We start from the raw sequence: 11,456 nt of genomic DNA, 5'->3' as shown, positions 1-11,456 counted from the left end.
CGTGCCCAGCTCAGGATCCCTCTGAGCTCGGGATGGCGTTTGCCAGTGCCAGGGCCTGGCTCTCCTGGCTGCCGTGGAGATGCCACAGCCTCTGCTCCGTGCCCCTGCAGGGGTGTCCTGCCCGAGCAGAGCTGCCCCCTCTGCCTCGAGTGGTGCTTGGATGCCATGCGCCACGAGGACACAGGGCACCAGCTGGTGGCTTTGGGAATCGTTGGACTTGACCTCAGACCTTGGCCAGGCTTTGACTTTTAGAAAGGATACTGCATCTTCCCGTGTCAGCTCCTGCTGCCGCCTTTGTTCCCCTCGCCCTGGCTCTGCCTCTGGGTGCAGGCAGCAAGGGGGTGATGGCCTGATGGCCAGGGGAGGCTGGGGAGGCATCTAGCCATGGTTTCTACTGTCAATACAATTTTGCACAAGAGTTCTTTGAAGTGAGGTTTTCAACACTAATATCTTAAATGCACAACTGTGAATTATATCTTTTACACTCCTGTTGGTTGAATTTCCTTTAAACGAAATGAACCTGAATCTGTTGTAACTATGATTTATTTTTTTAAATTCTGTGTATTGCCAAATCTTTGTAAAGAGTGAAGGAATGTTCTTGCTTTGCAGTGAGAATCTTTCTCCAAATAAGACTGACTGGTGATGTGGAGATCATGCGAAGCACATTAGTTCTGAGAGGAGAGGGGCTCAGTGGGGGCTTAGCAAACCAGCCTCAGCCACTCAGCAAGCTCAGACCCTTTGGAGTTTACAAAGTGCTTGTTTTGTTCCCAGCTTGTCCACTCCCTGAAACCCTGGTGCAGCTGGAGACTGCTGCCCTGGAGGAGCTCTGGATGGGTTATCCCACAGTGGGATGAGGAATGCTGGCAGGGTGTCCGGGCTGGCTGGTGGGCAGGGGCTCCAGGGCTGGTGTGGCAGGAGAAGGTGCTTCCCCATCCAGATGAACCAGGAGAGGAAACTCCACAGGGCAGATCCTTCTGCTCACCACATCTGCTCCAAACCTGTGTAGTCATGTAGAGTTTCCTCTCCCATTCTTTTTGCCCCATAAGCTCCTGCTCCAGACTGAGCAGGAATGGGATGATGCTGAGACCTGTGTGGAGGCAGCTGGAGCTGGCTGCTGAAGGTGTGCAGTTCTTGGGCCTGTTGGAAGAAGGGTCAGCCACTCATTCATATTGTGCTTGCTTTTCTGTTCCTCCTCTCTTCTCCTGGACTCACTTCCCTTTTCCTCACCACTAGGGGGTTTTTTTTGTTTGTTTTTCTTCTTTTCTTAAAGTGCCTTTTTGTGTGGGTGGAGCTGGCAAGAGTAGGAGTCTCAGGCTATGGCCCTTTGCACTCAGACCTGGAGAAGGTTCAGGGCTGGCAGGGCGAGTTGCCCCAGTGGCCCACACACATCCCCCGTTGCTGCTACTCAGCCTTCAGGGCCCAGCTTGGATGAGGATGAGATTTGGCACTGGTGGTGTCAGGCTCTGGTTCAAATCAGCCCAAGAAAACCAAAGAGGTGGCTTTGCGTGAGGGGCTGCCTGGGCAGCAGTGGTGCTTCCTGTGATCTCTGCAGAGCTCAGCCAAGGGGTGTGGGGGTGCTGATGGCAAGGAGCAGCCCTTTCCTCATCATGAGCCTCCGTGTAAGTATCCTGCATGATGGAGAACACAGCCATGTTCTCCAGGACCCCTTGGAACATGCATCTTCCTTGTGCAGAATTACGTTCTCTATAGAAATCATTCCCACATGAAAGATGTACCATATTTTATACAATATCTAATACACACATCTGTGGTTTTAAATCTAGTTCCTGTGTTCCAGTTGTCAAGTTATCCAGTGTCTGGATTACCAATAGAAAACTGGGGCTGGGGAAGGATGCTGCAGAGTACCTCTTGTGATGCTGACTTGAGGCTTCATCCCAAAGGTGCCCACCCAGCACGGAGGGCTCTGTGTGTCCACACTGTGCCCTGTCCCAAGGCAAAACCCTGGCTGTGGTGTGGTACAGCCCCAGATGTGCTGCCCATCCCAGCATCTGGCTCTAGACTGGGGCTCTAGGTAGACCCAAAGAAGTACCTGTTCCCTGGATACTGAGGGTTGCTTTGGCCCAGTGGTGAGCTTAACCAACACAATCAGGCATCTTCCCATGGCACGGATGGGAGAGCAGCCTCCATCTGCCTCAGCCAGCAGGGAGGACAGGCTCTGCACCACAGGCTGGGCTGGGCAGCCGCCCTCATCCCTGCACTGCTGTTACCTTTGGTCCATCAGCTGCAGGTTTCTTGTTGGTGTGATGTCTGTGGGGATTCTGGTCTCACTCCAGTGTGTGGGCAGCACAGGGGACCTGGACATCCATGGCCTCCTGCAGAGCCCCTTCAACAATCCTGCTTGATGTCTTGCTCTTGTCCTGGAACCTGGCTTCATGCTGGGTTGGGTTCCTCTGGGCCAGTCTCAGGGCTGCATCCAGATGAGGAGATGCTATTACTGTGTGTCCAAAGCGGTACAGTTGAGCTTTTCCATCTGGTGTGTGCATATTTTCCCGAGCTTCAAGGATGAGAAGGGGTTGCTGGAAAGCTGCCTCCAGCCAGTGGCATGGTACAGGTGGCAGATGGAATTGTGTTGTAGGTTGGTAGCACTGAATTCAGTCAAAGTGATGTTCTCTTATTGTTATCCTGAGGTCAGACTCTATAGCAGTTCTTCACATACGGTACGGAAATATGGTACTCAAAGCTGCTGGTCTTGTCTCCAGCTGAAAAACATCATTCTCCTCTCAGGTTTTGCCTCTGGGTTCTGTTTTCCTCTGAGCAGGGCTGATCACTGGGATCCTGCAGTGGATGGTGCCCTGGCTGCTCTTGCTCCTTCAGTGCAGATTTCTGGCTGAGGAAATGCTTGATGTTTGATCCTCCCCCAGAAGTAGAGGTTTGGCTGGACTTGCCCAAAGTGGCCTGTTATGGAACATGGGCTAGAGCTTTGTCAGCTGTAGTGAGCCTGAAACATGCAAAGGCTGCAGGTGGCTCCAGTGCTCCAGGGGTGGATTTGGTTTCTTTGTTGTCTTCTCCTCCAGAAAGCAGCATGGCAGTTTGTTGGCAGCAGGATTTGTTGGGGAGGAAGGCTTGTTCCCAGCATTTGGTGCTTGGTGTAGCAGTCTAGCATCCCTTCTCAACTGTTTTCTGATCACAGAGCTTTATGAAACGAGGTGGTGTTTTATCCTGTGGGCATCACTGTTGAACCAAATCCTTCCAAATACAAGTGAAAAACTAGTTGGTGTGAGATGCCTTTAGTTGGAGGTGCCAACGTGGAATGCAGGTCCCAAAGATCACTGTGGGAGAGTGAAGGGTTCCTGATGAGCTCCTCTTCTCAAAAGCGACAGACTGGCCAGGCCTGGATCAGCTCCAGTGTCATTCCTGCTTTAAAATCTCAGGACCAGTGGGCTGGGCTGGCCTGGGCTGGTTTGGCTGGCTTGGCTGGCAGATTCTTTCTCACCCAGGGTACATGCTCTGTCCTTCTGCATTGTGCTGGCTTGTCCTCAGCAGTGTGGCCTCTGTGACAGCTGTGTTCACATAGGCCACAGGGCTCCTCTGCTCCACTCGCTGGGCTTTGGCTGAGTGTTCAGGAAGGCGAGGAGGAGGGGCAGCAGCAGGAACAGGCCATGCTGCAGCCTTTCTGTCTTCATTTCTCACACTGAGGGTAGGAGATGCTGCTCAAGGGGCTCTGCCTTTCTTGGAGATCACATGGAATTTGAAGAGTGGAGACCCACCCGGACCCCAGCAGCAGTGCTGGGGTCCCTTTTGATCCATGTTCTGAGCACAAGGGTGGCTCACCAGCAATTCAGGGTCAGGCTCTGCTGAGGGACCTCAGAGCTCTTGGCATTTTTTTTCCAGCAGAGCCAGCCTTGACACCTGAATCACCAGGCAGGTGCCTGGATGCCAAACGCAATGAATCTGAAACCTCAAATACTTGAGATGTGTTCCTGGAAGCCATGAGCAGCTGGTGCTCAGCAGCCAGAGGTCTCACACCAAACCTTTCTCCTTCCTGGCTGCCCTGAGCCCTGTCCTGGTTGCTGCTGGCTCGGCCTTGGTCCCCCCATTCCAGAACATGGTGGCTCTCCCTTTGCAGTGCATTTTCATGGCTGTCTGATCCCACTCCAGCCAGCTCTTCCCTGTGTCTTATTTGCCATCACGTGTGGTCTTTGTGCATTGTATCATATTGTACATGACTTCGGGTTTCCAGAGTTGTAGTATTCTGACTACAGTATTTCCGTGTGTGTACATAAACCTGAATAAGCACAACTGAAATCCTGAATGAAGTGTATACGTTTCATATACTGATTGTCATACAAATTAATTTTATAATTATTCTGATTTTGTTGTAGATTTCCAATCTTTCCTATTTATTTTGTACCAGATTTATTTGTATATTTTGTGATTTTGTTTTAAAGCGTTTTGTTTATTTCTATTCTTTTTAGATAAATGATGATGATTTTTTTCTGTTGAACATTCCAGTTTATGCATTTTTCCCTCCTCTATGCTCCCCCCTCATTTCCAAGGGACGGATTTTGGCATGTGGGTGGTGGGGCTGATGTCTGTGATCCTGTTACCCAGATCTCTGCTACTGGCACATTTAACAGTCTTTATCTCCACTTCAGCTGCCGAGAGCCACAGAGAGGCTGGATCTTGTTCCTCTAGAGGCAGATGTTGCTCTTCACTCCGGTGGGTCTGGGCCTGTGAGTCCTCAGACTGGGGAGGGCTGTGCTGGTGGCTTTGCTGATCAGAGGCTGGCTGGGAAGCTGGTGGCAATGCAAGCAGCTGACTTTTTGAAGTTCCCTCAAGTGTGAGGGTCTTTTTCTTTCAGTAATAAAAGCCCCTAATTTACAACCTGCTCTCCATAGGTGATGTTTGTCTCTGGGTGTAGATGCCGTCTGTCTGTGGTGCGTGTTCCCGCCCGGGGGTCTCCAGTGGGGGAAGTGGCCGGGGATGACGGCAGCTCCGTGGGACGGGAGGAGTTGGAGTGAGTCCATCCCCCTGCACTGCTGCCTTCTCCTCTCATGTTGGGGTTTTGGCAGTGGAGGAGCTGTGTGGAGCCTGCAGCAACAGAGACATTTCTGAGCAGGACAGCGAGCCTGAGCTTAGTCCCTTGCCCACCATCACTTCCAGCTCACACCGGTGGAGGAAGAGCCCCTTTCCTGTGTGTCAGATACAGCCCTGCCATGTGCCCAAATTGTGCTTCTGCCATCCCTCAGCCCCTCTCGTCCTCACAGTTGTTCCACCCAGCTGCTCTCCTTGCACCCAGCTTTTGCCATTCTCAGCTCTTGAGCTGCCAAACCCTGGCTCAGCAAGATGGGCAGCAGATGCTCAAACCTTGTGGGGATTTCTGCTGCACCCAGTGCAGCCTCTGTCCCTGCCCCTGTGCTGCAGGATGGCCCCATTCCTCTGGACCTCGCTCCCCCACGATGTGTCAGCAGGACAGGGAGTGGCAGGTCCTTGAGGACTCCTGCTCCCCTGTGTGTGCCCATCCCTGGCAGCCCCTGGAAGGTGTGGGATGCTGCAAGCACAACGTAAGTAGAATTAATGTGGAGGCAAAAACTTTGGGGCTGGCTCTGGTGGTAATGAGCAGCAGGAAGGAGGAGCAGGATAGAGAGAGCCCAGGACTTCTGGAAGGGAAGGTGTAAGAGACCAGATCCCTTCGGGGAGGTGGGATGTGTTCTGGCTGCTAGGTCCAGGCCGCTGCGGCAGCAGGGCAGGAGCAGTGCCCAGAGCTGCACCCAGGGCTCCGTGTCCTCAAGGCTCCAGCAGTACCTTCTGCCATGGCCAGGCTCCACAGCCTGGAGTGACCCACTGGGCTGGTCTCCTGGAGGGAAAGCACCCTTGTGCAGGGCCGGGGTGGACCGGTGGCTCTGCAGTTACAGAAGTTCTTTATCCATGTTTGCCGTACTGAGGCTTCAGGCTGGAGGTTGGAATGGCTGCTCAGGGACTGGCTCAGGGCTTTGCACCCTCCAGCCTGGTCAGGCATTCCCTGATACGGAGCTGCAGCTGGGCCTTGCTCTGCTGGGGGAGGAGGAATGAAGGAAGAGGAGCTGGGAGCAGCTCTGTGACCTGGTCAGAAGCAGCAGTGCCCAACACATGATGTCTGCAGGGCTGTGGCTAAGGGCAGGGAGCCTTGGGTTTCTGTTTCTGGTAGGGTTTGGTTCGTGCAGCCCCTGTGAGCCCCCGCTGGCTCTGTGGAGCAGGGGAGGTGGATGTGAGGTGGTAGGGAAAGTGGGAGAAACCAGAAATCAGGTTCCATGCTTGCCTTGCTTCCACCAGGCTTTTGCTGCAGGAGAGAATACTGCTGGTGGGCAAAAGCAAAGCGTGTCTGTCCCTGGGCTGGGGGACAGGTTGCAGAGAGAGCAGCAGGAGCTTTCCCTGAGGCTCTGCAGAGTGACTGGGTACCTGGCAGGTACTACCAGGCCATCAGCTCCTGGGAAGTGGCAGCTGGTGCAGATCAGCCATGGGCAGCTGCCTTGAGGAAGGTGTGGGATGGAAACTTGGGCTGTGACCGTGTCCCCAGTGCCAGCCGGGGCAAGAAGCTTCACCCTGGCTCTTGGTCTGTGGTTAGCACAACTTCACGGTGGAGCCAGTACAGGATGGATTGGGTGGTACAAGGCTGGGCAGTGCCTGTGTGTCTCAGGCTTTGCCCGAAATTTTCCCACCATGAAGTGAGGGTCAAATACTTTCCATTGCTCCCCATCTTCTCCCCATCTCGGTCAGAAATAGCCCTGGGCTGGGAGTGAGCTATTTGTGGTGACTGATTGGGAAGGAGGAATGCATGGAGCTCCTCAGACCTCTCTTTCTGCAGCTGCATGCCTCCCCCAGCTGCTGAGCTAAAGCTTAAAAAATTCAAGTAGCTATACTTGGAGAAACAAAGTTTAAACATAGCAGAGCCCAGCATGGCCTTTGGTGAAGGGGCTCGGGAGCAGCTCCCTGGACCTTCCTGCAGCCAGCCTCACTGTGGGGACGTGTTAGCTCCTCTCCAGACCCCAAACTGAGGTGTCAGGGACTCAGTGCTTTGGAGTTTTCAGTAATCCCGTGTCAGGTGTTGAGTGTTGGCCACCAGCTGTTGCCATTTAGTATTGCTTTTCTGTCTGGCACTTTGGCCCTGGTACTGAACATCCTTCTGTGGTGCTGCTGATGGGGGAAGCTCCTCAGGTCTGGTTTGGTTGACATGAGGAGTTTGTTTGTAGGGGAGGGTTGAGCTCAGGAGAGCCAGGGTCTGCCTCTCTTAGGCACAGCCTTGTGTTGCTGTGTCAGCACTGGCCTTCCCTGGGTATTGTCTATTTAAGCAGGTTTGCAGCTCCTGGTGAGCACAGGCTGTGCCATGCCCTGCTGCCACCCTGGCCATGTGCCTTGCAGGGCCAGAGGGGCAGGAAGTGCTCTGTGGGAAACAGCCCTGGCAAGACACAGTGCTGGAGGTAGTGGCAGTGTAAGGATGTTCCCTTCTCACCATGAAAAAGCCCCTCCTCACTCTCTGTGTCAGACAGAACATTTCTCTGCCCTCTCCATGCTTTCCTGCCAGATGGAGATGGTGGTAACAGAAGCCTTGTGACCAGGCATGCCCTTAGAGCAAGATCCACTGCCATTGCTCCTCTGCTTCACAATTCCCAAAGATGCTCTCACTGTTCCCCAGTCACTCTTCCTGCTGGGACCCCGTAGACCAATCCCATCTCTTCCCACCCACTGCAGCACAGCCCTCATCATCTCAGCAACACACCACAAAGCACCAGGCATTTCTTAGAAACATCATCATTTATTGACTTGAACAACTGCGCCTAGAGCAGCATTTTCCTGCTCAGATGTTGGTGGTACAGTTTTTCTTCTTTTATTTTCTACTAAGGTACTTTAAAATGAAAAAAATTAAATGAGTTTATGGTACTGAAACAACAGTCAAATTCATTACAAGAGGGCCCTCGTTGTAATCCCTTTGCAGCGAACGGCAGAGGCTGGAGTAAGTGAAGCTGCACCCATGACTCAGAGGAAAAGCACAGGGCACTGCTGCCCAGCTGTGTGCCAGCTCTGTGCCTTCCCTGGGCTGGCTCTCAGGCACAAGGACCACCTGCCCATCCCTGGGACACCCCTGTCCCCACACAGCAGCCGTCACCCTCCCTGGCCAGGGACGCAGCCTTGCCCCCCGCGGCCGGCAGTGAGGCTCCGCTTGCTCCGCACCAGACCAGAGACCAGGGCAGCTGCTGGACAGCCAGGAGCTCCCTGCTCCCACCGTGGGGCTGGCCCTGGGGCTTGTGCTGTTTCCTGGTTTAGGGCAGGCCCCTGTGGCCCGCAGCCCTCAGGCACAATAGGCCCTTTCACTCCAGATGGTGGCTGGGGTTGGTTTTGGGATGCTTCACTTAAAGTTGAGAGGACAGAAACGTCAGGAGGAACACAGAGTGACTAATGTAATGCTAAAGCAGCAGCTTCAAGCTCCTGGGTTAATATTTACTGCCTAAACTGGAGGAGTTGAGAACAGAGTGTGCAGCTGAGCTGTTTGAGAAATGCCCTGGAAATTATGCCTTGCAATGGTGAGAGAGCTTGGAGACACTGGAGAGGATAAGAAGCGGCTACCAGGTGAAACGTGTATGGCAGCAGATGTGCAAGAGCTGGAATCTCACTGCCATCCATGATGGCTGGAGGAGTCAAACCACTTACACAGAGAAACTCATACCAACAGAAGGTAAACTGAGTGCTGGAAGGCACAGCAACACCCTAGCTAACATGAGGAAGGGGGATTATGTAACCCAGGAGCAGAGGGTTAAGGGCAGCAACCTAACAGGCAGCAGGATTTGGATAATTTTGTCTCCTGCAGGGCCCTGCACATCCCTTCTGTCTCCACAGAGAATGTAACAAATGCCAAAAACCGTTCACAGGACACTGTTCAAATGAAAACCAGATGAAAAACCCACGTCATGGGAAAGGGAGAAACATGCAGCATCCCAAAATGTAATGGGAGTAGCATAACAGCACAGGCGGGAAGTCCAGTCTGAATGCACCACCCAGTTAGAATCCATCAGCTTTTTGAACCGTCTGCAAAACTGGAAACAAGGGTCTCCTCCTAATTAGTGTTAATTTGTTAGAAGTTTCCAAATACTTTCAAAATGTGCCTTTGCAAGAATCACACCCCCCAACCCATCACCCCAAGGGCCCCAACAACAGAATCCATTCCTGATCACTGCTACAGTCATGGTTTATCTTCAGAAATACTTGGTTTTTTCCTTCTTATTCCTCTTCCTCCTCTTCTTCCTCCTCTTCCTCTTCCTCATCATCATCTTCATCGTGGCAATGTGTGATTTCCTGAGGCGCCTGGGGGAAGAGGTTGGGCGGTTTGATCTCACTGATGGAACGGGTCAGTTGGTGCCGCTTGTAGTCGGAATCTTTGAAATCCACCGAGGTGCGATTGCGCGTGGCCATCGGCGACTCCTTCTCATTGATGTCGACATGCGTGTGCTCCACTGTGGACTCGTGTGGCATCTGCACAGGGAACAGAGAGAGGAGGTGACAAGGACGCTCCCAGTCCCAGGCTGCCTCCCTGAGACACGCGGAGAGCAAACCCCCCAATGCCACCATTTGGTCTACAGTCTGTCTAATGCCACCAATCCCTCCAAGGTGCTGCTGTGTCCAGTGGAAGTGACGATGGATACAAGCACGGACCTTTGGGAGCCCTGCCCACCTCTCTGGGTTTGCAACTCACCAGAACGTGGGCGGCTCTGAAGAGGTAGCTGAAGGGGTAGTAGAGGAGGTTGATGAAGGAGGCTGCATAGAGGTCAGCGTAGCGCATCACCTGGCTGGCAAACAGCGTCTGCCGAGAGCCGCTGCGGAACAGGCTCCCCATCATCCCGTAGCACATGTCCATGTCGTGGGTCACTTTCTGTGAGACAGGGACAGGTTAGAGCCTGGGCCAGGCAGGCAGCACCTCAGAGCCACAACACTGAGGCAGAGCGCCCTGAGGGCTGGGGGCCACGCGAGACCTGCAAGGATCTCCAGCAAGGCTTTCTGTGCTTGTATCCCGTGGCGTCAGGGCACAGCTGAGCCCCAGGTAACAGAAAGGAAAGAAGGCAGCAGGCTCAGGGCCAACACTGCCCTAGGCTGGCACCCCAGGGCTGGCTGAACTAGAGGCCGTAGCCCCTCTGAGCCTGTGTGTGCCACTGCCACATGCTGCAGCAGTGAGCACCCCCAGCCAGAGCTACTTGTGGGCATGAGGAAAGGAACCCTATTCCAGACCAGGCTGCCTTTCAGGAGAGCCAGTGACACCAGTGAGCTGAGAGTGACACAAGCCTGCTGTGCCCACCCAAAGGCAGAGCAAAGCATTTCAGGACTGAGCAGTGGGGTTGGGTTGTTAAGCCCTTTGGGATCCAGAAGGATGAAAAGGGATTTTGATGATTGGTACCTTAATGCGTCTCTGGATGGAGCTGATGTCGGGGCGTTCATTGCTGCTACTGTCCAGATGCCTAGTTACAGGCGAGAAGGTAAATACATGGTGTGAAAAGTCTTTCAGAACCAGATGCTGTGGGATGGGGCTCAGGGGAGGGAGGCTGGTCTGGAGGGGAAGGTTGGTCTCGTGGGCAGAGCCCAGGCCCAAATCAAGGCTCCGGCAGCAGTGCCACTAACCCAACCCCAGGGTTTTGTCACTGCTGCTCATTAGCTGGGAGAGGCAGCATGAAAAGTTGTCACTGTTTGAACACTCACTTGTACAGCTCGGCCAAGAAGATGTCCAGACTCTGCAGCTCTTCAAAAAGGGCTGGAAAATCCAGAAAATAAAGGGGAAAAGGGTAAGTTTGAACTGTTGAAATGAAAAGTGCTGGAAGAGAACCCACTCCCCTGCCCACTCCCCTCGCATGGCAGCAAAGGGACACTGGAGCAGGGACATCAGAGGCATCTCAGGGCCTCTGGGCAGGGAGAGGGGTCAATCACATTCTGTAGCATGGGTAGAACTTTGAGCTTTTGGTTTCTGGTTGGCCCTTTTGTTTTCAAGGCTGAACCTTTGCAGCTCTCACCAAAGCCTTCCAGCCAGCCATGGGGCCACTTGCATAACCCCCAGCCCTATTTACACACCGAAGGGCAAACCTGGGAGGAAAGCAGGAGCGCTGGAGGATGGGAAACACACAGCACTTTGGCGGCAGAGCAGCAGAGGGAGTGGGAGGAACAAGGAGGAAGCAGCTGGTGAATAGGGACTCCCTGCAGATGGGAGAGCAGTCATGGCTCAGGCATTACAAGGAGAATAACCCAGGTCTTGTCAAATATTTTTTAACATAGAAGCCATGGCTCCATATGTGTAGAGGGGGAGGAGGTCCTGGGGTTATTGATGAGGAGCAACTCAACCCCACCCAGCTGCAGCTACTCCCGTGGTCAAGGCAGCACTTGGCTGATAACACACAATAGCCTGGGAAAGAGCACAGGAAAGGCCTGGGACCCCAAGGCCAGCCCAGAGAGAGGCACCCCAGCTCCTGCCACCAGCATCCAGA

At 53.5% G+C, this 11,456-nt stretch overlaps 1 protein-coding gene across 1 annotated transcript in view; it reads right to left on the bottom strand.

The window, feature by feature from the left end:
* Positions 1 to 7,733: 7,733 nt before the first annotated feature.
* Positions 7,734 to 11,456, bottom strand: part of NT5C2 (5'-nucleotidase, cytosolic II) — a 60,326-nt gene continuing 56,603 nt past the window's right edge. Inside the window, exons 15-18 of the mRNA XM_063405381.1 lie at positions 10,681 to 10,732; positions 10,382 to 10,442; positions 9,686 to 9,862; positions 7,734 to 9,465 (exon numbers count right to left, since the gene is read on the bottom strand). Coding sequence (XP_063261451.1) covers positions 9,214 to 9,465; positions 9,686 to 9,862; positions 10,382 to 10,442; positions 10,681 to 10,732 — 542 coding nt within the window. The 3' untranslated portion in view covers positions 7,734 to 9,213. The remainder of the gene's footprint in view (positions 9,466 to 9,685; positions 9,863 to 10,381; positions 10,443 to 10,680; positions 10,733 to 11,456) is intronic.

The sequence above is a fragment of the Prinia subflava genome, chromosome 9, assembly GCF_021018805.1.
Source record: "Prinia subflava isolate CZ2003 ecotype Zambia chromosome 9, Cam_Psub_1.2, whole genome shotgun sequence".
In the NCBI taxonomy this organism is placed as follows: Eukaryota; Metazoa; Chordata; class Aves; order Passeriformes; family Cisticolidae; genus Prinia; species Prinia subflava.
Note: the sequence above shows the minus strand (reverse complement) of the source record. Positions and strands in the feature narration are given on the sequence as shown.